The sequence below is a fragment of the Rhinolophus sinicus genome, chromosome 13, assembly GCF_057876585.1.
Source record: "Rhinolophus sinicus isolate RSI-liver-muscle chromosome 13, RSI-T2T, whole genome shotgun sequence".
Taxonomy (NCBI): Eukaryota; Metazoa; Chordata; class Mammalia; order Chiroptera; family Rhinolophidae; genus Rhinolophus; species Rhinolophus sinicus.
In genome coordinates, this window is record NC_142513.1 from 56,913,033 (window position 1) to 56,939,163 (window position 26,131).

At 43.8% G+C, this 26,131-nt stretch overlaps 1 protein-coding gene across 1 annotated transcript in view; it reads left to right on the plus strand.

Annotated features, from left to right (window-relative positions):
* Window positions 1-3,344: 3,344 nt before the first annotated feature.
* AGBL1 (AGBL carboxypeptidase 1) overlaps window positions 3,345-26,131 on the plus strand; it is a 532,929-nt gene continuing 510,142 nt past the window's right edge. Inside the window, exons 1-4 of the mRNA XM_019726713.3 lie at window positions 3,345-3,411; window positions 5,146-5,292; window positions 8,204-8,335; window positions 12,382-12,475. Coding sequence (XP_019582272.3) covers window positions 5,169-5,292; window positions 8,204-8,335; window positions 12,382-12,475 — 350 coding nt within the window. The 5' untranslated portion in view covers window positions 3,345-3,411; window positions 5,146-5,168. The remainder of the gene's footprint in view (window positions 3,412-5,145; window positions 5,293-8,203; window positions 8,336-12,381; window positions 12,476-26,131) is intronic.

The following is a 26,131-nucleotide window of genomic DNA, read 5'->3' on the forward strand; positions in this document are numbered from 1 at the left end:
TCTCTTCCGTCTGGCTCTTCCTGAGTTACATGTTTTCACCAGACACTGGTAATCGAGTCCGTCACAGGTTTCTCTGAGTTCTGTGTGCTGCTCTGGCTAATGAACTGACCCTGAGGAGGAGGTTATGGGAGCCTGTCATTTACAACCAGCTGGTCGGAAGTACAGTTAAAACCTGGACCTACTGTGGATTCACAGTGGTGCCTTCAAATGAACGTTCCGTGTAGTGATGATGGCGAGCTGTTAGCACACTGCACGCTGAGACCGCCGCCCTCCTTAGGCCAAGCTCCCAGGGCAGAAGCCGTCAGAGCAAACTCACGTCCTGTTCCTGGGTACGTGTAGATAGCAATGGCCTGGCGATCCCCAGATTGCTCATCATACCTGGGATGGGAGGTAAAGAGTTCAATTCTGGTATTTTGTTCATCGTGGATTCTTTTGGGGGGGGAGGTGTTAATGTTGAGTTGTAAAAATTGGCTGTGGGGACAGAGCCAGGAGAGCAATTTCCAGGCTCTAGGCCTCACGTGGAAAGGTGCTGGCTCGGTGATTAGATCGCCATCAGCTGTAATCAGATGGCCATCCGCTGTGGCTGGGTGGCTGTCAGCTATAACTAGTTAGCCATTAGCCACTAATATAACTACCTTTGCTACACTAGGGGGCTGGTTGACAGAGAAGCGGATGGCGGATTGCGGCCAGCAAGTGTGGTTAGCAAGTGGATTGTGGATTGCGGATCGTGTGGATCCTACTTCCTGTGTCTCGCCTGGCCGCCAGCGAGATGGGGGTACAGGAAGACTCCTCGTTGGGGTGCTGGTGGATGTTTGATTTCGTGTCTTGACCAGCCGCCATCGAGACTATAGTGGTATAAACCCCCTATCTATGGCTCCGTGGGTGTTCCTTTTTGGCCTCACCATGTCCTATGTTCTTGTGTGGGGAGCCCGACCAGAGACCCTGAATTACAATAGCATTACACCATTCGTTATCTTGATGACTGCATTTTAAATGTAAAATCTTATGGCCCACTAGTGCCTCACTCACCTCCCCCTCGTCCTGGCCGTGTAAGCATCAGTCTGCCTCCAGGTGTGCTGTTCGAGTTCCTGGACTCCTTTACGTTCAGTTTGGTTGCATTCTCAAGGGCATTTATTGTACACCTTCTCTGGAACAAACCCTGTTCCTCGTGCTGCGAATACTGATGTATACAAAACGTGGTCCCTTCTTTAAATGTCCCTATCGAGTGAGGGTGGCATGGGAAGCCACACTACACCCTGCCAACACCGTGTGGCGACTCTGCTGTCAGAGCTGAGTCCAGAGTGGTTCTTCTAGGACACACAGGACACCCCAAGCCCAGCTTGCCGGTGGCGTGGGACTCTTATAGGAGCCACAGGGCTCTGGAAGGAGAAGCTGGCACCGACCAGGCTCCAGGAAGAGGAAATAATATGGTCAGAAGTACAGAGGCAAGAAACTGCATGGTTACAGCAGGAAATAGAAGTGGTCCCAAGTTGCCGAAGCACATATTTTGGGCAGGGCTATTGTAATGAGTAATGAAGCCGGAGATGTAAGCAGGACAAGAGAATGAGGAGCTTTGCAAACCCTAGTAATGAGCTGTGATTTGTCCTGTATGTCGTGGGGGGTTACGAAGGTGTGTAAGGCGGATGGGGAAGATGAGACTTCCTCCTAATGGGAAGATCAGAGCTCGGCTTTCAATGAGTACTTAATAACATACTAGGGTTCCCTTTTCCCCACATCTTGGCCAACATTTGTTTTCTCTTTTGGATAAAAGCCACATGACAGGTGTGAAGTGATATTGTGATTTTGATTTGCATTTCCTTGATGATTAGTGATGTTGAGCATCTTTTCACGTACCATTTGTAAGTACTATTTGGAAAAATGTCTATTTAGGTCTTTTGTCCATTTTTAATTTGAGTTATTTGCTTTTTTTTTTTTTTTTTTTTTTTAAGCTACTGAGTTGTATGAGTGCTTCATTTTGGATATTAATAACTTATCAGATATGTGGTTTGCCAATATTTTCTCCCATTTTGTAGGTTGCCTTTTCCATTTATTGCTTATTTCCTTTGCTGCACAGAAGCTCTTTAGTTTAATGTAGTATGTATTTCTTTCCCTTTTTTTTGCCCATGTTTTTGGTGTCTTACCTAAGAAATCATTGCCAATGTCAGGGATCTTTTTCCCTAAGATTTCTTCTAGGAGTTTTTTTTTTTTTTTGGCTTCAGGTCTTACATTTAAATCTTTGATCCATTTCGAGTTAATTTTTGTGAGTGGTGTGAGATAGGACTCCTAGGTTATATAGCCAAAGGAATTTAAATCAGCATCTTGAATATCTGTTCACTGAAGCATTTTTCATCATAGCCAAAATATGGAAGCAAGCTAAGTGTCTGTCAACAAATGAATGGATAAACACATACACACACACACACACACACACACACACACACACACAATAAAACATTACTTAGCCACGAGAAAGAAGGAAATCCTACTATTTATGAATGGACCTCCTTGAGAGCATTATGCTAAGTGAGATATGTCAAGACAGATACTGTGTGACATCACTTATATGTGGAATCTAAAAAAGCTGAACTTGTAAAAATAGGTTATAATAATCGTGGTTACCAAGGGTTGAGGTGGGTATGTGTGTGTGGCGACTGGGGAGATGGTATTAAAGAGCCAAAATTGCAAATAGTAGATAAATAAGTTCTTGAGATCTAAAAAATATATATATGTAGATGTAGATTACAGTGCAAAGACCACTGGCCTGGGTCGTACTTTGGGCTTTGCTCTACGGGTCACCTCAGGGGACTTGAACAAGTCCTTCCTCTCTGAACTCAGTGGTCTCATCTGTGGAACAAAGGGATTGCAGTGATCACGTAGAATATTTACATAATGAGACTTGGTACGACCCTCGGTTTCTCTTGAGAAAATGAACATTCTTTTTTACCAGTCATGGAAGTCTTTCCATCACCACATTTCAGTAGATTCCTGTTCCTGTTCTCTGCCCTGCCTTTAAAAACAACCCAAGCCTACTGAAATCACAGAACTGTGCTACCTGGGCCCACAAAGCTCCCTTTGCCTTGGTGTTTTCTGCATAAATCACCAATGCCTCTTCTGTGCTCCTGAAAAACGGGTCCTCAAAGAGAGGTCCTGAAGGCTCAGGATGGATGCAGAGCCCCTGGGACTCTCGTTGTCGTTATTTAAGAGCCCTGCTACAGCCATTTGTCATCATAGGAAGTGTTTCTCAAGGGACGGAAGTACAGCCTTGCCATTTCCATGTGCATCCCTGACCACCCCACATGCCTCCTCTTGCATCGTATTAATAATGGCTGCCTGTGTTCTCATTGCAGAGCTGCTCTGACAGGGAGTCCATCCTGACCATTCTCCAGGTCCTCGGAGATCTGCTTTCTGTTGGTGAGTAGGCCGTGCCCTCGTCTCTCCTCTGGTGGACATAGGGGCATGCGGCTGACGTGTCACCCAGGAATCTGTGTCTCCTGGGGGTTTGTTCCGAGTCTAGTTTTCTGTGGGACAGTTCCCAGCCCATCTTTTTGTCACTGAGGTTAATAAGACTCGGAGTACACTGGGCAGATGGTGCTTAGTTTTGTCTCGTCACCCACCTGCTGTGACCCAAAGTTAGGAGGAAATTGGAGCCTGGTGTTTCTCCTATGGTACCTCATCTGAAAGGCCGAGGACCTCCGGGGTCTGCGACTCCTCAGAGAGTTGCCTTCACAGTCCTGCCCCTCTCTCCTCCCTCTGCGTCCCCCACTGTGGCCCAGTTACAGAGCCAGGTAGCGGCAGCTCCCTTCTGTATGGCGAGTGGACATAGGACTAGGAGGCAAGACCCGGACTTAGCAGTGTGGTAAGCCATTCAGTTTCCAGGGATAAGATGGCAGAGGGGACTACTTTGGAATCGAGTGAACTGGGGCCTACCTAGTTCATTTCCACGTGAGCATCCCAGAAAACACAGCGTTTTGGACATTCCAACATTGTCAGTTGTCATTTCTATGTGTGCCAGCCACACTGCATTAGAAAGAAATACTAACACACAGACAGTGCCAAAATGAATGACACTCCGAAGGCACGGAGCCTCAGGCTGCCGTTTCAGGAGAAAGGTCCGTTCCTACGAAGTTTCCCGTAGGTTGTGCCGCCCTCTAGTGGCCGGGTGACTTCCCTGCAGTCTTCTGAGCGAGGTACCCCCTGGAGGTGACGTCACTGGTCTTCAGGGAGAGTACTGTCTTTAATGTGTCCAGAGGTGACTGGAACTCTTAGAAGAAACCTAGGCGTCCTTCTGATACCCGCGCTGAGTCCTGCCCATCCCTTAGTAGAGGATGCTACTTTTCGTTAGAATGAACAATCAAAGAGTCTTCTTTGCTGATAACATCCCACTCCGTTGGCCACCTTGGTTAGCTCCATCATAACCAGTACCTGGAGAGTCACCCAGGGCCACTTCCAAACTGACATGGAATCACTGCTTTTGAGCTTCTCCTGGGGCAAGGTGTGTGGGTGGAGGGTCGCTGTTCAAAATTATTCGTGGGTATTAAGATCAGTATACTACATCCTAGACTCACACCCTCTTCAAAACTCCCTACGTAAGATGATTGAACATTTGTTTGTCAAAGGAGTACTCCAGTTGTTTCCATATTCTTCTCCCATCAGTTACTGAAAAAGTCATTACACCATCAGTAATATTATTGCACGTAAGCCATCATCCCAATCCCTGTTATACATGACGCAAACATCTAATAAAAGGGCACTGCATCCCCTCTTCCATTTAGGATATGATTGTACAAAAGCCTTACGCATATTTATATAGATACACACACAAGTACACACATACACTGAAGGCTCAGTAGATCCTCCCGAAAGTGGATTCTGGGCTTCAGTTATTACAGCTGTTGCAGGTGAATACACCTAGGTTCTTAAATATCTCGTTCTTTCTCCATTTCATAGTCCCCCCTCCCCCCCAATGCTGGCCCCTTCCCTAACAGCACAACTTTAACAGGAGCAGCTGATTCAAGAGCTACGCCGTTGTGGTTTCTGGGGTGATGTGACCCAATCCTTGCTTTGCCCCTGGCTGTGAGCTCTCCTTTCTGCTCCCAGGAAAGGAATGACTCTCCGTGGCTCAGCGGTCCTCTGCTTCCCCCACAGGCACAGACAGGAGGATTCGCTATATGATTAGCAAGGGTGGCAGTGAAGCCCTTTTGCAGACCCTGGTGGACACAGCAAGGACAGCTGCTCCAGACTATGACATCCTGCTGCCCCTCTTCCGACTGCTGGCCAAAGTTGGCCTCCGAGGTACCCGCACCCCCAGCCCCCAAGATGACTGAGAGGCCCTTCTGGGGTTGTCATTGTGAGAGCTCTGGTGGGGAAGCTCTGGTGGGGAAGAAGCAGCAGGGGGTTTCTGGACACCTGGGTGCTCATGGCAGGACGAGCCCCTCGGAAGAGGTCATTTTATTGTCCTGGCGGCCAGCTCCTCCCAGGGACAGTGCTTAGCACAGGGCATGGGCGGCGGCGTGGTGCGTGGGGCATGTTGGGGACACAGGAAAGACGCGCCAAGGTAGTTTTCAATCACTTTCAAAGGTGTCGGCAGGGTTGGTTCCTCCTGCAGGCTCTCAGGGAGGCTCTCTTCCATGCCTCTCTCCTAGATTCGCCTGGTTTCCGGCAGCCCTTGATATTTCTTACTTGCAGACACATCCCTTTAATTTCTGCCTCTAGCTTCACACGGCATCTAGTCCGTGTGTCTTTCTCTGCGTGCTCTCCTCTTCTTAGAAAGAGATTGGTCCTATTGGACTTAGCGCCCCCTCTCCCCAAAACCAGTTGTCCTCATCTTAGCTAATTAAGTGTGCAAAGACCCTATTTCCAAATAGGGTAACATTCCGTGGTTCCTGGTGGATATGAATTTTGCGGGGACAGTTTTCAGTCCACTGCAATCAGTCACACAGAAGTGGAGCTTCCCTCTCAGAAGGGAAGATGGGGGCCTAGACTTCTTTCCATTTAAGCTTCGTACCCATTTTGCTTTCTCCAGGGAAGACCCTGAAAAACCTTCCTAAAATCCTAAAGCCTGGCTGCTCAGGAAGTAGGCAAACATGGCAAACTAGTCATAACATTTAAAGTCCAGTTGTGTAGGGTCATTTATGTCACAATCGAGAAGCTCTGGGTCCTCTGAAAGATGGACCTTTGATGCCCAGTGCCAGCAGTGGCCTCCAAGGGCATGGAGCTCTGAGACACACTGTCTTTTCAATGTCTGGATGTCTTCTTTGTGTTCATGTACCATTCCACAAAAAATGGAGACCGAGGCATCAGCCAGCACCTGCATGAGTGAGTTCCAGACAAAAACAATACAATTCATTCATTGACTATTCAGGTATTTACTGCACGTCTCCCAGGGGTGGGCACGATTCTAGGCTCTGGGAGCACCATGGTGACCACGACGGAGAAGGGACCCTCTCGCATGGAGCTTGCATTCCAGTGGGGAAGGGCAGAAGGGAAACACATGGTGAACCAGATGATAGCAGACTATGCTAATGAACTAGGTCATAGCTGTGAGGGAAATAGGGTGATGCTACTCTAAGATGCTGTGGTCAGGGAGAGCTGACCTTTCAACCCAAACTCAAAGGATGAGAAATTAGCAAAGCAGAGTGGGGCAAGTGAACTCGAGGAAAAGACCAAAGAGACACGATATATACCCCCGTGGTGAATAATATAAGCTCGGAAGTCAGATCTGGATTTCCAACCTGGCCCTGACACTTCTTAGCTGTTTGACCTTGGACGACTTACATAAACTCTGTGAGCTTTGGGGCCCTCATCTCCAAAATGGAGGTATCAGTCCTGAATTCTAGAGTTGCCGTGAGGTTTAAGTGAGGTGTTGTATGTCACGTGTTCCACACATGGCTCAGGAGGCCCAACGAACAAGAGTCATGTAGGTTTCATAGAAAGAGAGATGAAAGTTGCACCAGGACATTGATTTTCAGGGTATATACCTTGATATTACTTGTTGTCATAATTGCATCAACACAGCTTCTGTCACCGAGAGATTGTAGTTCTTGACATTGACATTCAAGTTGCCAGGGGCTGACAGAAATGAAGTTGTCTGCTCAGGAGTGGAACCAGACAGATATCTTTTTTTTTTTTTCTGATAAGAGGGATGGTTCTTATGAATTGAGTCTCGGTCTCTTTGCTGGTGTCCTTTGGTCCAGAGGTAAATGTTGGCAAATATAGTGGTTTAGGGTATTGCTTCTATTTTATTTGTCTCCGCCTGTGAATGAATCTGATAGTGATTGTATTCCTGCGAAAACAAATGGAAAGGGCACAAACAAATGGGACAGGTGGGAGCTAGGAACCTAGAATAAAAGGCACTTTCCCCTTGTTTTTATTCTGCTTCATTCATTATTGAAATACTAATGACTTACTGCACTATGACATAGCAGGTCGTTTGGATCAATAATTTAGAGAAATTTGGGGAGAAAATTGTTTTTTCTTAAATTGTGTTTTCACTCTTTGTCGTAAAGTCCTCTATCATATAGAAAGATGGCCTCATATACCTGCCGCTTAGATCTAACCACTGGTAACATTTTGGCATATTCCCGTCACCTGGTTAGTTTTATTTGAAATATGTTAAGAAAAACTATAGTAGCACTCTGCTCCTAATACTTTTGAGTGCATTTCTTCAAAAAGAGATGTTTTCCTATATAGCCACACCACGATTACAAATCTAACAAAATTCACAATGAATGCATAATTTAGACTCATTTCAGTTTCTCCAAATGTTCTCAGCATGTCTTTTACAGACATGTTCCAAGAAGAATCCAATCTAGGTCCACTCATTGTATTTTAATGTCATGTAATGTAAGTATCCTTAATTCTAGAACTGTCTTGAAATGTATACCCTCCTAAGCTGCAGTTCATGTTTGAGGACAACCAGAACCATCCTTACAAGTAGGGGATGCCAGTCAAACAACCCACAAGCCTTCGTGTAAATATTACTTCAAGAATAATGGACCATATGTATCCCCTGAATTAGATTTTCTGAGCCATCTGCTTCCAAGGGGGCCATACTTAGTGGCATTTTTCTAGTAGCTCCAATAAGTCTCATTGGCCGTGCTTATCTTCTTCCTGCCATCAGCTTTGCCTTCCTCTCCCCCACACATCATATAACCTTCAGAATGAATGTGCAACACAACTAAGGTGCATTGATCTGTGTTTGCAGATAAAAAGTTTGGACAGAAGGCACTGGAGCTGGAAGCACTGGATGTGACCTTGATTCTGACCAGGAAAAACCTGTCCCACAGCCAGAACCTCCTCCACTGCCTCTGGGCTCTGCGGGTGTTCGCCTCCAGTGGTAAGTGACTCAGCTGTGCCTCTGCGGGGTGGCCTCCAGCCTGGGGCTGGGACACCTGGCAACCCTTTGGGGATATGGTCGGAAGGAGGGTATGTGGTCCCCAAAAAGATACACAACCCATGAGGAACCTTGTGTGCTGGAAGCTGCAGAGGTGAGACGTTTTTCCTTCATCTCCTCTTCCACCAGGTAGAACTCCTGAGCCTGTTGCAAAAGGTAGACGTCAAGATTGTTTTCCGTTGGGAACCACACATGCGAGCACTCTGGGCCTATCTGTTAGTACTGCCGGTGAAAAAGGCCCCAGACAGGAGAGGGCAAAGTTGATTCAGTCCTTATCACATTCAAGGCACAGTGTGATGCGTTCCACCTGTCAGGAGCGGTCCTCCCGACGCAAACCTCCCCACAATGTTCCAGAAGTTACTCATTATTACAACATCCTTCACCAAACTTCACCTCATGGAGTTTTCAAACATAGTCCTTAAGGTCACGAGACACGTATCAGAGCATGTGGGTTGATAGTTACTTGCCATCTCCTGATTTGGATGATTTCTGGTTATCATAACAATGCTGTGTTTAGACTTCTCGATTTATGGCCAAGAAAAAGAAAATGAAGAGTGAAGTAACTGCTGGAGTCCATACAGACAAGTCCTGGGGGCTGAGTTTCCAGCTCCAAAACTCATGCTGATGCAACCCTCCATATGGAGATAGTTCTTATTAATAGACTCGATTCTATACCTCCTATCTCACATATAATGAGCACAGACTTTTATTTCACCTTCCCAAGCCCCTTTCCTGCGGAACTAAAGTGACAATTACGTAGATGGAATGCTCTCTAGAGAACAGGACATGGGCTTGGAGCCAGGAAGACCTGGGTTTGACTCTGGTTTCATTTCTTAAGAGTCGTATGACACGGACACTTACGATTCAACTTCAGTGTCTTCCTTCATAAAATTAGGTGGTAATAAGAGCTCAGAGACTTGGTAGATGGTAAGTGAAATCATGTCTGCAGGTATGGTAGCCACATAATAGTTCTTTAGTAAGTGTTAGTTTCCCTTCCCTGCTCTATTCTTTCCTCTTCGTCCTTTGGAATACTAGGAACAGCACACATTAAGGGAGTAAGTAGGTGACGTTTTTCCCTAACTACGCTCAGAACTACTAAAATAGTAGGTACATTGGTTAATTCTATTAATAAGCTTGAGAAAGTATTTCTAGGAAATAATGAGATAGATTCTTAACTCCGTGTTCACCGATGGAACCCCTTGCGCTCATATATGTTGACCAGAAAAATCAGAGGATGTTTGGGAGAGGCTGAAAAGATCTGTACAAACCCATCTCTAATAAAGGAAAATGGAAGTGAGGGGTTGTGACTTTGCATAAAAGACAAATTCTCATTAATGAGTAGCCAGAAGGTACGCTACCCCCATTTGGAGCTTGCCAACCAATTGGGAGTATCTCATTTTGTTTTCCTCAAGAATAATTAGGCTGAATAATTCATCTTCCTGATTCTATACGAGTATATTGGTTGTAGAGCTCTTGAAGAATTCCTATACCAGGGAGCTCTGAAAAGTGCTGGGATTTGTCTGTGGGTGTCAGGAGGTGGCCATTTGTCTCATATTCTAAGATGACATATGTCTTACCAATGAACTATTTCTTATAATGTTTTAGAAATTATACTGTCAGTTTCTGTATTGCCTTTGCCGGTGAGAGGCAAGCAGAGTTCACGAAGCCTATGGATCGCTGTCTGTTGGGTGAATTGTTAGCCACTGTTGAATGTCCAGCAAGCTTTCTAAACAGCTCCAAGCTGCAGAAGGAGTTGGCTGGAACCAGAATGGGCCTGTAACAGCCAGTGAACCCTTCGGCAGCTCTCAGATGGCCAATGGGGATATTTATAGAGCTGCCAGAGGTCTAACTTTGGGCAGGCATCCAGCATGAAAACTCAGTGAGGATTTCTTACTGTTGTCTTCTCCCAATTCCCAGTCTAAAGTCTTCCATGTTAGAATTCACGCTCTTAACACTCTCTCCTCCCTAATTGCACTTACTACTGTGTTTCCCCGAAAATAAGACCTAACTGGATAATCAGCTCTAATGCACCTTTTGGAGCAAAAATTAGTATAAGACACAGTCTTATTTTATTATAAGACTGGGTCTTATATAATGTAATAATACATAATATAATATATAATATATAATATAATATAATATAATATAATATAATATAATATAATATAATATAATATAATATAAATACCAGGTCTTATATAAGACTGGGTCTTATATTAACTTTTGCTCCAAAAGATGCATTAGAGCTGATTGTCTGGCTAGGTCTTATTTTTGGGGAAACAGGGTACTAGAATTTTGCTGACTATTTGCCAAGAGGTTGCTCGAGCCTGTTTTCCCAATTTAGAAGAACTGAGTTAGTAGCCATGAGAGTGGAAGATTGATGGGCAGGGCTGGGATGCCAAATCCCTGAATTTTGATCCAGGAGACGACTGCCTGTACCAGTCTCAGGAGGGACACGTGCACAGAGGGAGTGCCAGGAACATGCCCTCTTTGTAACAGCTGGGACGTCAGCCGCAGCCTCTCTCTGGTGGGCTGTACCGGGATGAACTAGACTCATGCCTAGAGATTTCCATTTATCCTCCTTGCCCACAGCTTGGAGCAAGCCAGTGTAAGCCTCCCTTGTTTCTCCCTCTTTGCTTTTCCATGACCCCCTTGTTCCTTCTCATATTTCCTGGAACACGGCTGGTTCTGTTGTATAGCACCGGGGCAGTGGAGGGAAGAGACTGCAGAGCTGAACCTCAGAAGATAACCTTCTTTCCTTCTCCTGCTGAAACTTTTGCCCCCTGCCAAACTGATTTCATTTTGTATCCTGTGGGTTCCTCTTATTTTCTGACATGACCTGAGTTCCTCCTAAAGTGAACTGAGGAGCGGAGTGGGGACTGGGGATAGTTCAGAGACACTAGGGCATCCTTGGAGATGAAAGCGATATCCAGAGGTTTTGTGTCCAAAATACTTATCTGAAACCACTGGGATGACCAGTACCCCTTTGAGTTTCTTTCTATTATGCAAATATTAGGTTAGTGCAAAAGTAATCGCGGATTAAAAGGTTAAAAATAATTGCAAAAACCGCAATTACTTTTGCACCAACCTAATAAATGGCTATGTTTTTATAACCATCCAACTGGGCAAAAAGGCAAAAATTTCTCAGGCTAGTTACCTCTGACCAGGAGGAACTAATTCTTCTTTTGACATGATGACAGCTAGAGGCAGAGTCAAGTTTTAGCCTCATTTATAGGCGATCCAAGTACAAAAGTTGTAGCAGAATTTGGAACCAGGGTGGTAAAGAAAGGGCGCCAACCTCTTTATTAGGTTACCTGTTAAAGTTTTAAAGGAACCTTAGCCCATCCCCCTGTGACGTTTCTTCACTGTGAACTCTCCAAATGGCAGAATATGTCTGAGAAAGTGTTTTTTAAGATACTGGCAGTGTGTGTGTGTGTGTGTGTGTGTGTGTGTGTGTGCGTGCGTGCGTGCGCGCGCGCGCGACTAAGTATGTGTGCATGTGTATCTACATCATGTGGGAAGTTGGTGGTTGGTGAAACAGCTTGAATTAAAGTCATTGCCAGAAACGCAAAGGTCCACTTACAGAAAAATCTTTTGTTCAGCAATTGCTTTGACTATTCTGATTAAGAATACAGTGGAGACGTGCAATGGGCCATCAGAAAATGAAAAATATAATCTCATGGCTTGGATTCCCTTTGGAAAGAAGGTTGGGTGAGAAGATCCCGTGTGCTTTTTATGAGGTTGGGGCAAAAATAATTGCGGTTTAAAAGGTTAAAAATTGCAAAAAAAAAAACCGCCATTACTTTTGCACCCACCTAATAGGTGACCTTGACTTCCAAGCCAGGGATGAAAAGACCCTAGATTGTTGTGAAGTTGCCTTCGGTAAGGAAGGTGATGAACCTCCCTTGGCTTTTAGGCTCACTCTGTAATGCTGAAAAGAACGCTTGGTTCACATAGTTCCATAACTGTTGTGCTTTTGTCTTGCTCAGTGACCACGGGAGCCATGCTGGGAATCAATGGAGCGATGGAACTGCTTTTCAAGGTCATCACCCCTTATACCCAGAAGCGTACCCGAGTAATCAGGTAGGGAGTGCTTTTTTTTTTAAGCATTTTTGCGATCTGTGTAATAGATGCAAAGATGGAGCTGGCTTTACATACATTCTCGTGGTGCTTCCAGTTCAGCTGAGGGATGACTTCTCGTAGATATGGTACCATGACTTTGTCCTTTCTCAACTCTCTCCCACCCATGCGTCCTTTCCTCTCATCTCACCACAACCCTGAATGGATATATTATGGTCTTTATTTTCAGATGAGGAAACGAAAACGTGGAAAGAGCTTTGTCCTTGATCATGATGCTAGGAAATGGCAGGGTTGGGATTTGAGTTCAGATCTTTCTGACTTAAAAGCCCATGTTTTCTGCCTGAAGTGTCCAGGGCTTCCTTTTACTCATAGCAACTCCTCCACTGTGAGTATATTTCTTACGAAACGGTCCAGAAATGACAGGGAAGGGTGACCTTCCTCAGGGTCTCTAAAGAGTCAGCTAGTTAAATTTCTGATCAGAAATCTGGACCTTCGAGTAGTCCACCATGGTTGTGTGCTGGTTTTGAGAGGTTTTTTTAATGATTGGAAAATGAAACTCAGCCATTCGCTCTGGCCTGGCATGCTGGAGGGGAGTGAATCACAAATTTCAAAAGGGAGATGGTTAGACACGAAGGCTTTAGAGATATTTGGACCCATTAAGATCCATCATTTACGGGAGTGACTCAGCGAGGACCTTGAAAGAGTATTAGAAAAGATTCAGCCAATTTCCAAGATATATGGGGTCGTTTGGCCAAGTAGCATTTCCATGGCCTGCCATGATCTTTTCCGCATTCCAGCATCAATCTTAGGCTCATGTTCCACCTGATTATTTTTCTCTTGGGTCACCACGGTAATGCCATTATCATCTATTCTCACCTGCAGCCCTCCACTCCAGCATTTCCTAGAGTGAAATACATTATATCTCAGCTGAAAAAAAAAAAAAAAAGTTCCTCACCAAATACCTTGAGAAATACGTGGTTAAACAAAGTTAGGTTGATTTCTTTACCGGAAGACTTCTCAGAGCCTGGGTAGAGCCAACACACATTCCGGATATCCGAGATGGGTGCATGGTATATTCCCTGTTGCTAAACGGACTTGCCCAGGGAACTGTTTTTGTTTGGAGGTGACTGGTTTGGTGGTAGTCAGTGTTCAGTGTTCCTCATTTTAGAAACCTCCCAGCTAAAGTGCAAATGTCTTGCAAAAATGGGATTCAACTAAATTCTACTAAGGGTTCCTCATCTAGTAAGGACAAAACTTCAGAGTCACAAAGTCAGTGAAGGAAAAAAAAATTAACTGTCATGATTTTTCTGTAGTTCTCCTTTATTTCCATCTTCAACTTCCACTTATGTCCATTTGTATCCATGTGATTGGGGCTGTTGACGTCTGCAGTAGACATGTTCTTTGGTCACCAGTCCATGAACTTGACCTTTTTGCCCTATTCACAAGGACTCTTCGGTCCGCTGCTGTTTCTGTTCATGTGTCTGGCAGCTCAGGAGTGTGTGGTTGCTCCCCCAAATTATGGGAAAATCATTTTTATGGGAAAAAATATGGGTGCCAAGTTGTTTGGAGGGCTTCTCTAGGCAGCCCTTCCCAGCTCATCTTGGCACTAGGTCCCTTCCTTTTGGGGTCCTGGTAGCTTTTATTGTTTTCCCACTACATGCAGAGTAAGCAACAAAGCACAGAGGCCCACGTCTGGGACACTCACACTAGTTACTATCTTGATTGTTCTTTTTCTCCTGCAAAAGGAATGGAATTCATGCATAGATGTGATGAAGGTGCCATGGGAAGATGGGAATGTAGCACTGGGGATTAACTAGGGTCGCTGTTACCAATGACAAAAGGTACCTTTTCAGGGACTGAGGGCATACTTCTACATTTCTGGTCTTGTCTGTAAAATTTGGGCAAGATGATTCCCTTTCTTGAACCAAGTGACAAATTAAAACCAAACCTCCATAGAAGAAAGGCCTTTTCACCACCATTACAACGTAGCTGTCATTGTGGTGGCATTTATTATGTTCCCTGCCCTGTGCTCAGCTCTTAGCGTGCATTACCTCCTTTGATTGTCTCCTGTACTCTGCCAGGCAGGTGCTATTGCTGTGCCCAATTTTACAGGGGGAAAAAAAACTGACACAGTAAGAAATGAAGTAACATGCTGGGATTTAAGTGACAGATCTGGGATTTAAACCCTATCTAATACACAAGCCTTAGCTCTTAAACCACCACTGGAGTCTCTTACACAGTCTATTTCCAGCGTTTTATTTCTAAACCACCATATGTAAGATAATCATAAGCTGTTAAAGTTTGTTTAAATTTCTGTTACCGTCTAAATGGCTCATAGTCATGGAACAATTTGCTTAATGAGAGGGGAGTCTTTCTCTTCAATCCAATGGCTATTTCCTCTCAAAGGCTAAACAAATGTTTGTTTCCCTCCGGTTCCGAATACTCTCCCAAAGCTGCCTTGTTTTCTACCTCCCCGGCCCCCAACGACAAGATAGGAACAAAGGCAGAAGACCTGCCTGGTAGCGCATTTTCTAGCTGATTCACAGTGTGTGAATGGCAGGGTCTTCCTCTCAGGTTTGTTGGGGGCGTTAAGAAATAATGCGTGGAGATGTAACCTTGGATGTGTGTAATAGTGTGAACCGTTGTTCGTACACATCCTGTTGGCTACTTGGCCGCCCGCTTCAGACCAGGCAGCAGAACTAGAGATGCTGGAAGTTTCTGCCAGCGCTCACCTGCTCCTAGGAACTCCATCCCCCAAATGTGACTAAGATGCACCCCAATGAGTTCTCTTGTGGGTGTGAAGAGGGCTTCCAGGAAGGGGCTGCAGTCCCATGTCAGGGGACACGGACAGCCCTCGTATGCTTCGGGCGAGTTATTCCGGGATGCCTTTGTAGGAACAGATGCCCAGTGTTGTGTCACTGTGTCTCCTCCTTGCCCCGGAGACGAAACCTGCCCTACTTCTCAAGCACAGACCTAAAATTAGTTGTGCAGCTGTCTTCCACTGAAGCCCTGTCTCCAGATAGTACTCAGGGCAAGATTTATGACCGAAGCACATACTGCACACCTTCTAGAGAGAAGGGGCACGCAAAGCCATGCCACTCACCCTCCGTGGCCTTGTGCCAGCTCTTCTGCCCAGTGGAGATGGCTTTCCCAGGCCTTCCTCACTTTCCAAATACCCACCATGCTGGCACAGCTTTACAGACTGTCATCCGCTTGTACTGGCTCGTTCCTGTTCCCTCACGACCATGACCTTCGTCGGAGCAGTGTTCTGACTTAGACGACTCCTACAGGCCTCTGCTCGTCTTCCTTGACTTCAGAGCAATCAAGAATGTGTCTGAGTCTCCATTTCCATTCTCATCTGTCATTTCTCTTCTCCTCTCTCTTTCCAACCAACCATTCCCGCACGTGACATACCCTGTTCTGCCTCAGGTCTGTCTGCCTCAGCTTCCCTTCCGCTGCAATGGCGTGGCTGCCTTCCTGAATGGTAGACATTCTCCCCATGCCTCAGGCCCTGCCTTCTGGCACCTGCTCCAGCTCACCGGGCAGAAGGCATCTTCTCAGTGCTTTCCTGGCACTTCGTTCATATTTGCCGTTCACGTACCCAGTATATCAGATTCACCTCTGTACTCTTGTTGGTCTGAGGGTCTTCTCTCCCCTCTAAATTCTAAACTCTCTAAAGCTAAAAATTCTAGCTGTTTGCCACAGGGCCTGCCCAAGGGCCTGGGCTGTCTTAGGCACTTCATTTAATTCAATTAGAAACAATACTGTGTAGTGAATAACGTATCTAGGAATGAATAAAAGCCAGCCTTTACTCCGTGGGTGCTATAGGAGGCACTTTCTATTTATTAGTCTTCTTGACCGCAAGCTGCCTCCACCTGTGGGTGCCGTCATGTCTCAACTTGTCTGGGAATCGATGTGACAGGCCTGCCGGCAACTTGGAAGTGAGGGACGGGTGGGGACTTCCGGGGAGAGAACACACTCTAAGCCAGGGAGAGGTAGCAACCAGCTGGAGAGAAAACCAAGTCCTACTCACCGGAGGGAAGGGAAACCTTGGCGTCTCCTTGCTCTTGCTTAGCCTTGTGTGGGGGACCTGACGAGATTGGCAGAAAGGAAAGGTCTGAGGTGGAGGGGACGCGAGGGGGCAGCATTCACCTTAAAACTCTTTACCACGGGGGACGGGCTTCCAGGGTTTGGTCTGACCATCGATTCAGCGAGGGCTTTAGAAGTTAGTGGGCAACTTTTTATAGAAATAGGGAGGGAGGGATGACACCGGGCCAGGGTGACCTAGCTCTTGCTAGCTCGTTGTACTGTGGACAAGCTTGTTTATCGGCACTCCAGCTGTCTCTGAGCTGTCCAAATGCACTAAGTAGGAAAATTTACTGAGGCAAAGATGGATTGCTTATCGGTGAGTGACTCAGCTTGTGACCTTAGAAAAGCTTGCATTCGTTCCATGTCTCAACACCTTCTGTTGCAGCTGCAGCCCTTGTTCCCTCATTTCCAGGAATGGGCCTGGGGATTTCGGTAATAATAGTGACCATGGCCATTGCTTGTCCACTTGACCATTTGCAAAGCACGGACACATCCCCACTGAGCCTGTTGGACTCTAAGGCTGTATACTTGACCCAACCTTTGAAGACCGGTCATCAGCTGTGGTCATTGGTGTATCTCCCAGGACTTAAAACTCGGCTGTCTGGCCTTGCCTCAGAAACCTCAGCGTCGATCAGAAATGGATTGTTCTTCCTGGCAGCTGTTGCTGCTTAACCTCCATTGTATTCCCTGACCAGTGCATCACGCTTTGGGAAAGGCGATTCAGCCCCCCCCCCACAGGCTGAGACGGTTCCTTCCGTCCCTCACCTTCATTTCCTCTGGAGCTATCCCAAGGGCACAGGAAGTGTGCTGTTTGTCACCACACTGGCCTCACCTTCCCAGAGGACAGCCTCTCCAGTATTTGCACCCTCTTAATGTCCTTCCAGGTTTTCAGCAGGAGCGTCATGCTCTGATTTATACTGTTTGGGCTCAGGGGCCCCTGGGGGCCATCGGGTTTGGAGGCTGTGTGCTCCCCTGGGCTTCAACACCTTGGGAGCATGAGGAGATGGATGTGCCGGGTCTCCGGCAAGCCTCCTGAGCACATTCTCCAGCTTAGTCTCCTGGTGTCTGCACAGTAACTTCCGGTGCTTAGAATAGTGTTAGGTGACTGTCTCCTTGCAGAGACCCTAGCTCGGGACAGCTTCGGCGTTGGAGCTTTGCCTGACTGTAGCATGACTGGGCATTGCTTCACTGGCAGCTCTTTCTGGTGATTTCATCCTCAATTTACAGGCTGTAAACAACGTCCTGCCCCCCCTCTCCCTCCCCTCCAAATCACTGTGTTTTCCCAAAGCCGGCCCTTCTGGGCTTTCTTCAGCCATCACGCCATTCCACTTTATCTGATCCTCGTGGCTGACAGATGAGTAGGGACTCAACCAAAGCTAATAGGTTCCCTGCGATCATGAGCGATTAGATGACTCAGCTCCTTTGTCACTGAGACAAAGAAGCAAATTTTCCTGTTTCTCAAAATAGATACTGAATTTCTCCCTGGGCATTCATTTTCCCCTGCTCACCCCCATTAATGGCTTTGTGACGTTTCCTGCTCTCTGTTCAATATAATTACACTCTGTGGACTCTGGGGCATGGGCTCACATTGGGGGTTCAGAAGCTGTGTGCTCCCAACCTCTTGGGCTCAAATACCTTGCAACAGGAACAAAACAATTCCAGCCCAGCCTCCCAATGTGCTGATATTGGGCAAATCCAACACAGACTCAACTTACTGACAGCGATTAGTGCATTTGCCACCTGCCTCCAAGCTTGTAGCTGATGGTGCAATGAATAGTTTCCTGCGTGCATTAAACCTTGGCAAGTAGGTTTGTTGGTTTAAATCCCTTTCATCTTCTTGGGAAGCCTGTGATCTCGCCCTGATTAAAGCCACTCACAGATCTTTGAGTCATAGGCTCTCAAGTTGGACGTTCCTTTGGGATGTGTTGGTCCAACTTCATCTTAACATGAGTTCAGTGAAACCCAGAGAGGTTGAACCACGCCTCCTTTCCTAATTTCAAGACATGGTTCGTTTCTCGAAGATGCTCTACTGCACAAGGCACAATCACCGTGGCCTGAACTAGGACTTGGAACATTTACTTCACTCTCTTGTGTGTGCCTGTCATGGGGATTTGAAAACAATAGACGGTTCAGCCCCGTCCTCATTTCACTGATGGTTTCTGGCGACACTAGCAATGCAGTGTGGTCGGGAAGGTCCATTCTGAAACGGGCCAGCTTCCTCTTCTATGGAAATGCCTTCTGCAATGCCTTTATGTGGAAATGCCCTGAAAGCTGAGCAACAAGGGCCTCTGCTTTGGGCCCTGGCCTCAGTGGTCCCTGCCCTCGGGAGAGCTTTCCTGGCAATGCACAGAGGACTCCTCCAGTGCCTGAGATGGACTTGGGTTGGTGCTGTCATCCCGACAGGGCTCCCGGTCCCTGTTTCCGCTCCTTTGGGGAGTTTTCTGACCTCCTGCCCTCTCAGGATAGTGGACCAGATGTTTTGAGGAGGAAGAGGGCTGGAACCCATGTATGTCTTCCACTGTCTGGGAGCTGTGTCTTCCACACCACAACATGCGATGGAGCAGACTCACCATTGCTGACATGTGATTTTTGGTGCGCATTGTGTAGACAGAATCCTAAAATGCCAAAACGAAACTCCCCGGGCCCTGCATATCGTGGGGTGGTCCTCCATGCACACTCCCACCCATGAGGGACTCCATTTACAGAGATTCGATGTCCATCTTTGTCTGCTGAAGTCTGTCCTGCCCATTCCTCCTGTGGCTCTGCCCCATTTTTCCTCCAGAGACTGGAGGCAGGCTCAGAAACTTTCACTTGCCATAGAAGTTCGTCTTCTAGCCTAGCCTGACTCACGAAGGAACTTTTGCAAAGAACTTTACATTTTCCTATAAGTCGTACTGTCTTCCCAATAGTCGAACTGCCCGCAAGTGTGTGGGAGAGTAGATTTGAAGGACAGGGGGGAGGTATGGAAAGACCCTTATCAGGGGACAGGCTTGTGACTTCATCCTTTGCTGTGAGGGAGGTGATATTTCTCATAGGCTGTTACCAAATTCTTCAGGGATTCACTCCACACTCAGACACAACAACTTACAAAGCGTTTGGAGTGGGGAAGGAAACACACTGCTTTTCCTGTGAGCCTGTGTGTGGGTGCAATTTCTGGGGATGTGCTTCTTTAGCAGAGACAAGCCAACTCAATTAGTTGGAAAGGAAAGGGTCAAAAGGAAGCCATTACGCAGATGTATAGCCATCTAAAGTACGCTGCTTTTAAGAATTTAGACAGAGATTGCAGGATGGGAACAGATTGGAGGCTTTTTGTCTAAGTTCAATTATAGGGCTCTTTTAATATTAATCTCCTGTGATCATTAATTATATTCAACAGAGCCAATGAGAAAAGTGGCCCAAAACAATAGCTTGCCATTTAAAAGAAGTGAATTATTATGAATTAGCTTTTGAGTTTCTTTCAGGTGGTACACAGTAGGTATTCAATAAATGCCAGTTTAATGAATGAACACTGTTGTTTTGGCTTGTCTGAGTTGCACTCTTTTAATCATTTATTCATTCAGTAAGTATTTTGGGGCACTGATTATTAGCAGAGATGTGTGGGCTCTGAAATGAAAACACATAGTCCTTGCCCTCAAGGAATTTACAGCTACATGTACCATTAGCATGTAAACCGATAAGATAAACGCTATACTGGCAGGATGTACAAAGAAAGAGGATTTTAGTCTACCCAGGAGCTGGCAGGGAGGTATTCACTGAGAAGGCAGCTTTGGGTTTGAAATAGGGAAGGAGTTTCTAACGTGCTAAGGTTGTAAAAGGAGAGCCTTGCAGGCAGAAGCAAGTGCAAAGACAAAAAGAGCACCAAAAAAATGGTGGGGGTCTATATGGCTGGAATGTATGTCAGGGAGCTCCCACAATTGATTTGGAACCCTCTAATATCTTACTAGATAGTGAAAGAATGGGAATACATAATTCACAAAGAGGAAATAGAAAACCCGATAAACTCGTAAAAATATTCAACTTGCCAATAATCAGAGAAACACAATTTATATCAAGGCCCCAGTTTCACAAATCAGAGCGGTAAAGATTTTGAAAAACGATAATGTTTGTCGTTGGTGAGGATTCAATAACAGCACTCATACATGCTGCCAGGAATGTAGATTGATAAAACCTTCAGGAAAACAACGAGGTGATATATGTCAAGAGTTTTCTAAAAATTCTCATTCCTTAACCCAATTTTGTCACTTCTTGAAATCTGTCCAAAAGAATCATTGTGAATGGTGCATGATGATTTATGCATAAAAATTCCAATCATTGTATTATTTATAATTGGAAATATTATAACCAGAAAAAAGTCTGATAACAGGGAATGCGTACTAAAAGTGACATATTTATACATTATAATATATAACAACACACACACAGAAAATAGATTAGAAGCGATGTTTGCCATTGGTACTAGCTTATGATAAAATATTGAATAGGAAAAGTTAGGTTCAAAATTCAGTATGACCTAAACTATATTAAAAATAAGCACATGACTTCTGCTTTAGGCCAAGAAGGAAGAACTGGGATTCAGATGTGTCTTCCTACCTCCTACCTGAAAAAAACCAAGCTACAGATAAAATGTATAAAACAATGTTTTTAAAGATACTAGACATCAGGCAATGAAAGACCGTCAGCCCTAACTGATACCCTTAAATGATCACAGTTACTTTCTTCAGAGAGTTTCCAGGTTGCAGTACAGGCAGAGAGACCCTAGGAACAGCCTGAGTTGAGGAGAAATGGGACGAAGGAATGGAGACATCAAGGTGCCTAGAATCGATAGGACAGAGTACTGGATGGAAGGGCGCAGCAACACACACACACCCCAAACAAACACACAAAACAAACACCTCAAGCTCATCAGAGCTTCTCCTTCAAGAACTCAGCTGGACCTGATGAGTGCATGCTTGTGAGGAAACTACCCAAGACGAGAGAAAGAAAAGAATGGGAATAACAATGCCTGGTAGTCTCACAGCGCTGGAAATCATGCTTGGTTCTCCAAGGCAGACTGGAAAACTTCATGGTTTGTGAGTCAGGAAACACAGAAGAGTACCCAGAAGAACCTTGCCTCAGTAGTGGGGAGGCAGTTAGCTTTGCACTCAGTATTGCTCTGGTCCTGCCTATCAGATATTAACACGTTGCGTACGGCAGGGTTTAAAGCCCTCATACCCCTCTGTTCCGGCAGGTTTTTAAAAGAAACTACTTTAAAATGCACTCTTCTCTTTAAAGTGTAAATGCTTCTATGTCATTTATTATTTTTCTATGGAATTTTTTAGGATTTACTCACCTATGATGTTAGTAATCCCTCCTGGTGTGATACTGCAGAAAGCAGCTTCCTTTGTGCAGTGGGACACGGCAAAAATTGCATATGTACCGAGTTTCACTTCTCACTTTTTTTGATGCACACACTTTACACACCCGTGTGTGATATTTTTTCTTTCCTCTTCCCACTATGGGCTCTAGATGATGCGTGGCCAAATCTCCCGAGAGCCTGGCCGGATTGTCTTCCTTGGGGGCCTGCTGCGTAGGCACTTTCACAGCTGGTTCCCTATCGCCACTCGTCTCACCTCCCTGTCTTGGCCTCTCACTGCTCTCTGCCCAGTCTTCTGAAATTCTCGTTATCCGTCCTTAACGCATGGCTCAGAAAAAACGAAGATTCATTGATCCATACGCAATGTGTTAAAAACAATACCTGGAAGGAAAACCTGTTTCCAAGAAACTTAACTGCCTCTCAGGACAAAGCTTCAGAGTATTTATAGGAATACAACATATTCAGGACTCAACAAAGTAAAAGTCACAATGTCTAGAATCCAATAAAAAATTAGTAGGCACACAAAGAAACAGGAAAAATGCTTCCCATTGCCAGCAGATAAATCATTAAATCAAAAACAACCGAGAAATGAGGTAGTAGATGCTAGAATTATCAGGCAAGAACATTAAAAATGTATTCTAATTATGTTCCACATGTTCAAAATTTAAGTAGTGTCACATCAGATATTTAAAAAGACCCAAATTGGACTTCTACAGGTGAAAGCTACAGTGTGCAAGAGGTAAAGACACTGGGTTAAATTAAGGTAAATTAGATATGGCAGAAGAAAAGATAAGTGATCTCAAAGACATAGCAACAGAAAATTTCCAAAATGAAGCACAGAGAAAAGAAGGGAATTGAAAAAAAGAAAAAGAGAACACCAGTGAATCATGGGACAAATTCAAGCCGCCTGATTTATATATAATTGGAGTCTGTGGTGAGAGGAAAGGACAGAAAACACATATGAAGAAATAATGGCTTACATCTCCTAAATATGATGAAAGTTATGAAGTCAGAGATCCAAGAAACTCAATAAACCACAAGCACAAGAAACGTGTAAAAATGGATATAACTGAGGGGAGCAGCAAACATATCCATGATTGTAGTTGGTGATTTTAATAACCCTCTTTCAACATTTGATAGAATAAGAGAGAAACAGCAGAACATACATTCTTTTCAAGTGCACATGGATTATTTATAAAGGTAGACAATATTATAGGCCATAAAACCAGTCACAATACATTTATAAGAATTCAAGTGATATACAGTGTGTTCTCTGACCACAATGAAAGTAAATTAGAAATGAATAAGAGAAAGGTCTGTTGTAGAGTCTCCAAGTTTTAGAAATTAAATAACAGACTTCTAAAGAAGCCATGGGTTGAAGAAAACATCAAGATACAATAGAAAATATTTTGAGCCAAATGAAAATGAAACACAGCATATTAAAGTATTTGGGATGCACCATACTACTTGGAGAAAACTTAGAACTACAGGCATATGTTAGAAGAAAGGTAGAAGGCTATCTAATAACGGGCCTCAAATCCCACCTTTAAAAAAGATTAAAACCCAAATTAAGTAAAAGGAAGGAAGAAAGATCAGAGTAGAAGTCAGTGAAAAAGCAGAAGTAAAGCAATAGAGAAAAGTCAACTGAATCTAAAACTGATTCTTTGAGATCAATAATATTGATAAAATTTCCAGACTAATTAGGAAAAAAGTGAGCGAAGACACAAATTACAATTATCAGAAATGAGAGAGAAAATTGCTACAAGTTCTATAGCTATGAAAAGGATAATAGAATATTACGAGCAACTTTATGCCACTAAACTTGACAACTTAGATGAAGTGGAAAAAATCCTTTGACAGACATAAACTACCAATGCTCATTTAAGAAGAAATTAATAACCAAAATAACCCTACATTTATTAAATGAATGGAATACATATTTGAATGCATAGTTAACACCATAAAGAAAAGTCCAGATTCAGATGGCTTCACTGGTGATTTCTACCAAACATTTAAAGAATAAATATTAGCAATTCCACACAAACTGTTCCAGAAAATTAAAAAAGGGAGTATTTCCAACTTATTCTGTGATGCCAGCATTACCCTCATACCAAAAGCAGGCAGAAACTTTAGTAGGAAAGAAAACTACCAGCTAACATCTCTTATGAATAGAGACGCAAATATCCTTAATCCAATTTTAGAAAATTGATAGCAATTAATCAAGACCAATTGGGATTTATCCCAGGAATGCAAGATTGGTTTAACATGCAGAAATCATTGCATATAACTTATCATATTAAAAAATTAAAGAAAAACCCAACAACATATTATTCCAATAGACGTAGAAAAAGCATCTGACAAAATTCAACATCATTTCCTGATAAAAATTTGACAAATCAGAGATAGAGACTTTCTCCATAAATCACATCTATGAAAACCATTAGGTACCATCATACTTAATGGTGAAAGATGGACTACTTTCCCTCTTAAGATCAGAAGCAAGACGAGACTGTCCACTCTCGCCACTTCTATTCAAGATTGTATTGGAGATTCTAGTCAGGATAAAGAGGCAAGAAGAAAAAGTAGAGACACTCACATGGGTAAGAAAGAAGTAAAACTTTTTATTTGCAGAGGATACGATTGTCTGCATTGAATTTCTCATGGGATCTACACACATAAAAAAGCTACAAGAACTAGTGAATTTACCAAAGTTCCAGGTAAATTTTGCAAAATCAATACACAAAATAAATTATATTTCTACATAGTGCAGCAAACCATTGGAAAATAAAGATTTCAAAATGCAATTTAAATAGCATCAAAACTATGAAATGCTTAGGGATAAATCTGACAAAAAATGCAGATGATCTGTGCACTGAAAACTACCAACATTGCTGAAACAAATTTATGCAGATCTAAATAAATAGATAGAGCTCATGGCTCAGCAGATTCAATATTGTTAAGATGTCAATTTTCCTTGTATTGATGTATAGATTGAATGTATTCCCAGTGAAAAATGTGAAGACATTTTTTTTTTTTTGTAGAATTTGACAAATTGATTCTAAAATTCATAGGGAAACATGAAAGACCTAGAATAGCTAATACAGTTTTGAAAAAGAAGAACAAAATTTGAGGACTAACAATACTATAATTTAAGACGTATCATAAAGCTCCAGTAATCAAGGCAGTGTGATATTGATGGCAAGACTAACAAATAGATTAATGAAACAAAATATACCCACATATCCTTTTGCCTCCCCTGCAACCCTCGTTAATGATCTTATTCTTCTGGTGTTGGAAAAGCTTAGGATCTAGGTTTAAAGAACAAGACAAACAAATGTGAAACAAAAATTCATAGACACAGACAATAGTTTAGTGGTTACTAGAGGGTAAGGGGGGAGCGGGGTGGTAGATGAGGGTAAAGGGGATCAAATATATGGTGATGGAATGAGAACTAACTCTGGGTGATGAACACACAATGTGATATATAGATGATGTAATACAGAATTGTACACCTGAAATCTATGTAACTTTACTAACAATTGTCACCCCAATAAATTTTAATAAAAAAAAAAATAGACAGTTCAGAAATAAACCCAGTTGATTTTTGGCATAGGCAAAGTCCATGGACAAACAATATTCTGTTTGATATATGGTTTTTGAAAAATTTGATATCCATATATAAAAGATGTATTTCAGCTTATATTTCACACCATTAAGACGAACATAAAATGGACAATAGATCTCAACATGCAGCCTCCAGCTACAAAATTTCTGGAAGAAATGTATGGGAAAACTTTGTGACTTTTGGCAAGGCAAAAATTCTTTAGATGCAACATTAAAAGCACAATCCATAAAGTAATAAATTGGATTCTGTCAGTATTAGAAACTTCTGCACTCTAAAGGCTATTAAATAAATGAAGATAGAGTTCACAGACTGGGAGACAATATTTGTCAATGACATATCTCATAATGGAGTTTTATCCTGCATATATAAAGAGCACTCAAAATCCAATAGTAAGAAAACCAACAGTTCAATTTAAAAATGGGCTGAATTGCGTTGGAGTTTGGTATAGGTCTTTACTTAAATATTTCATAACAAGATCTTCAGGGTCAGAGCAAAGAAGAAAAAGAGAAAGAAAGAAATCCTGGTACTTATAATTTCGCCAGTTTAAAGGATCTGGCAACTGGAGAAGAATGTAGAACGGGCCCATGGCCAA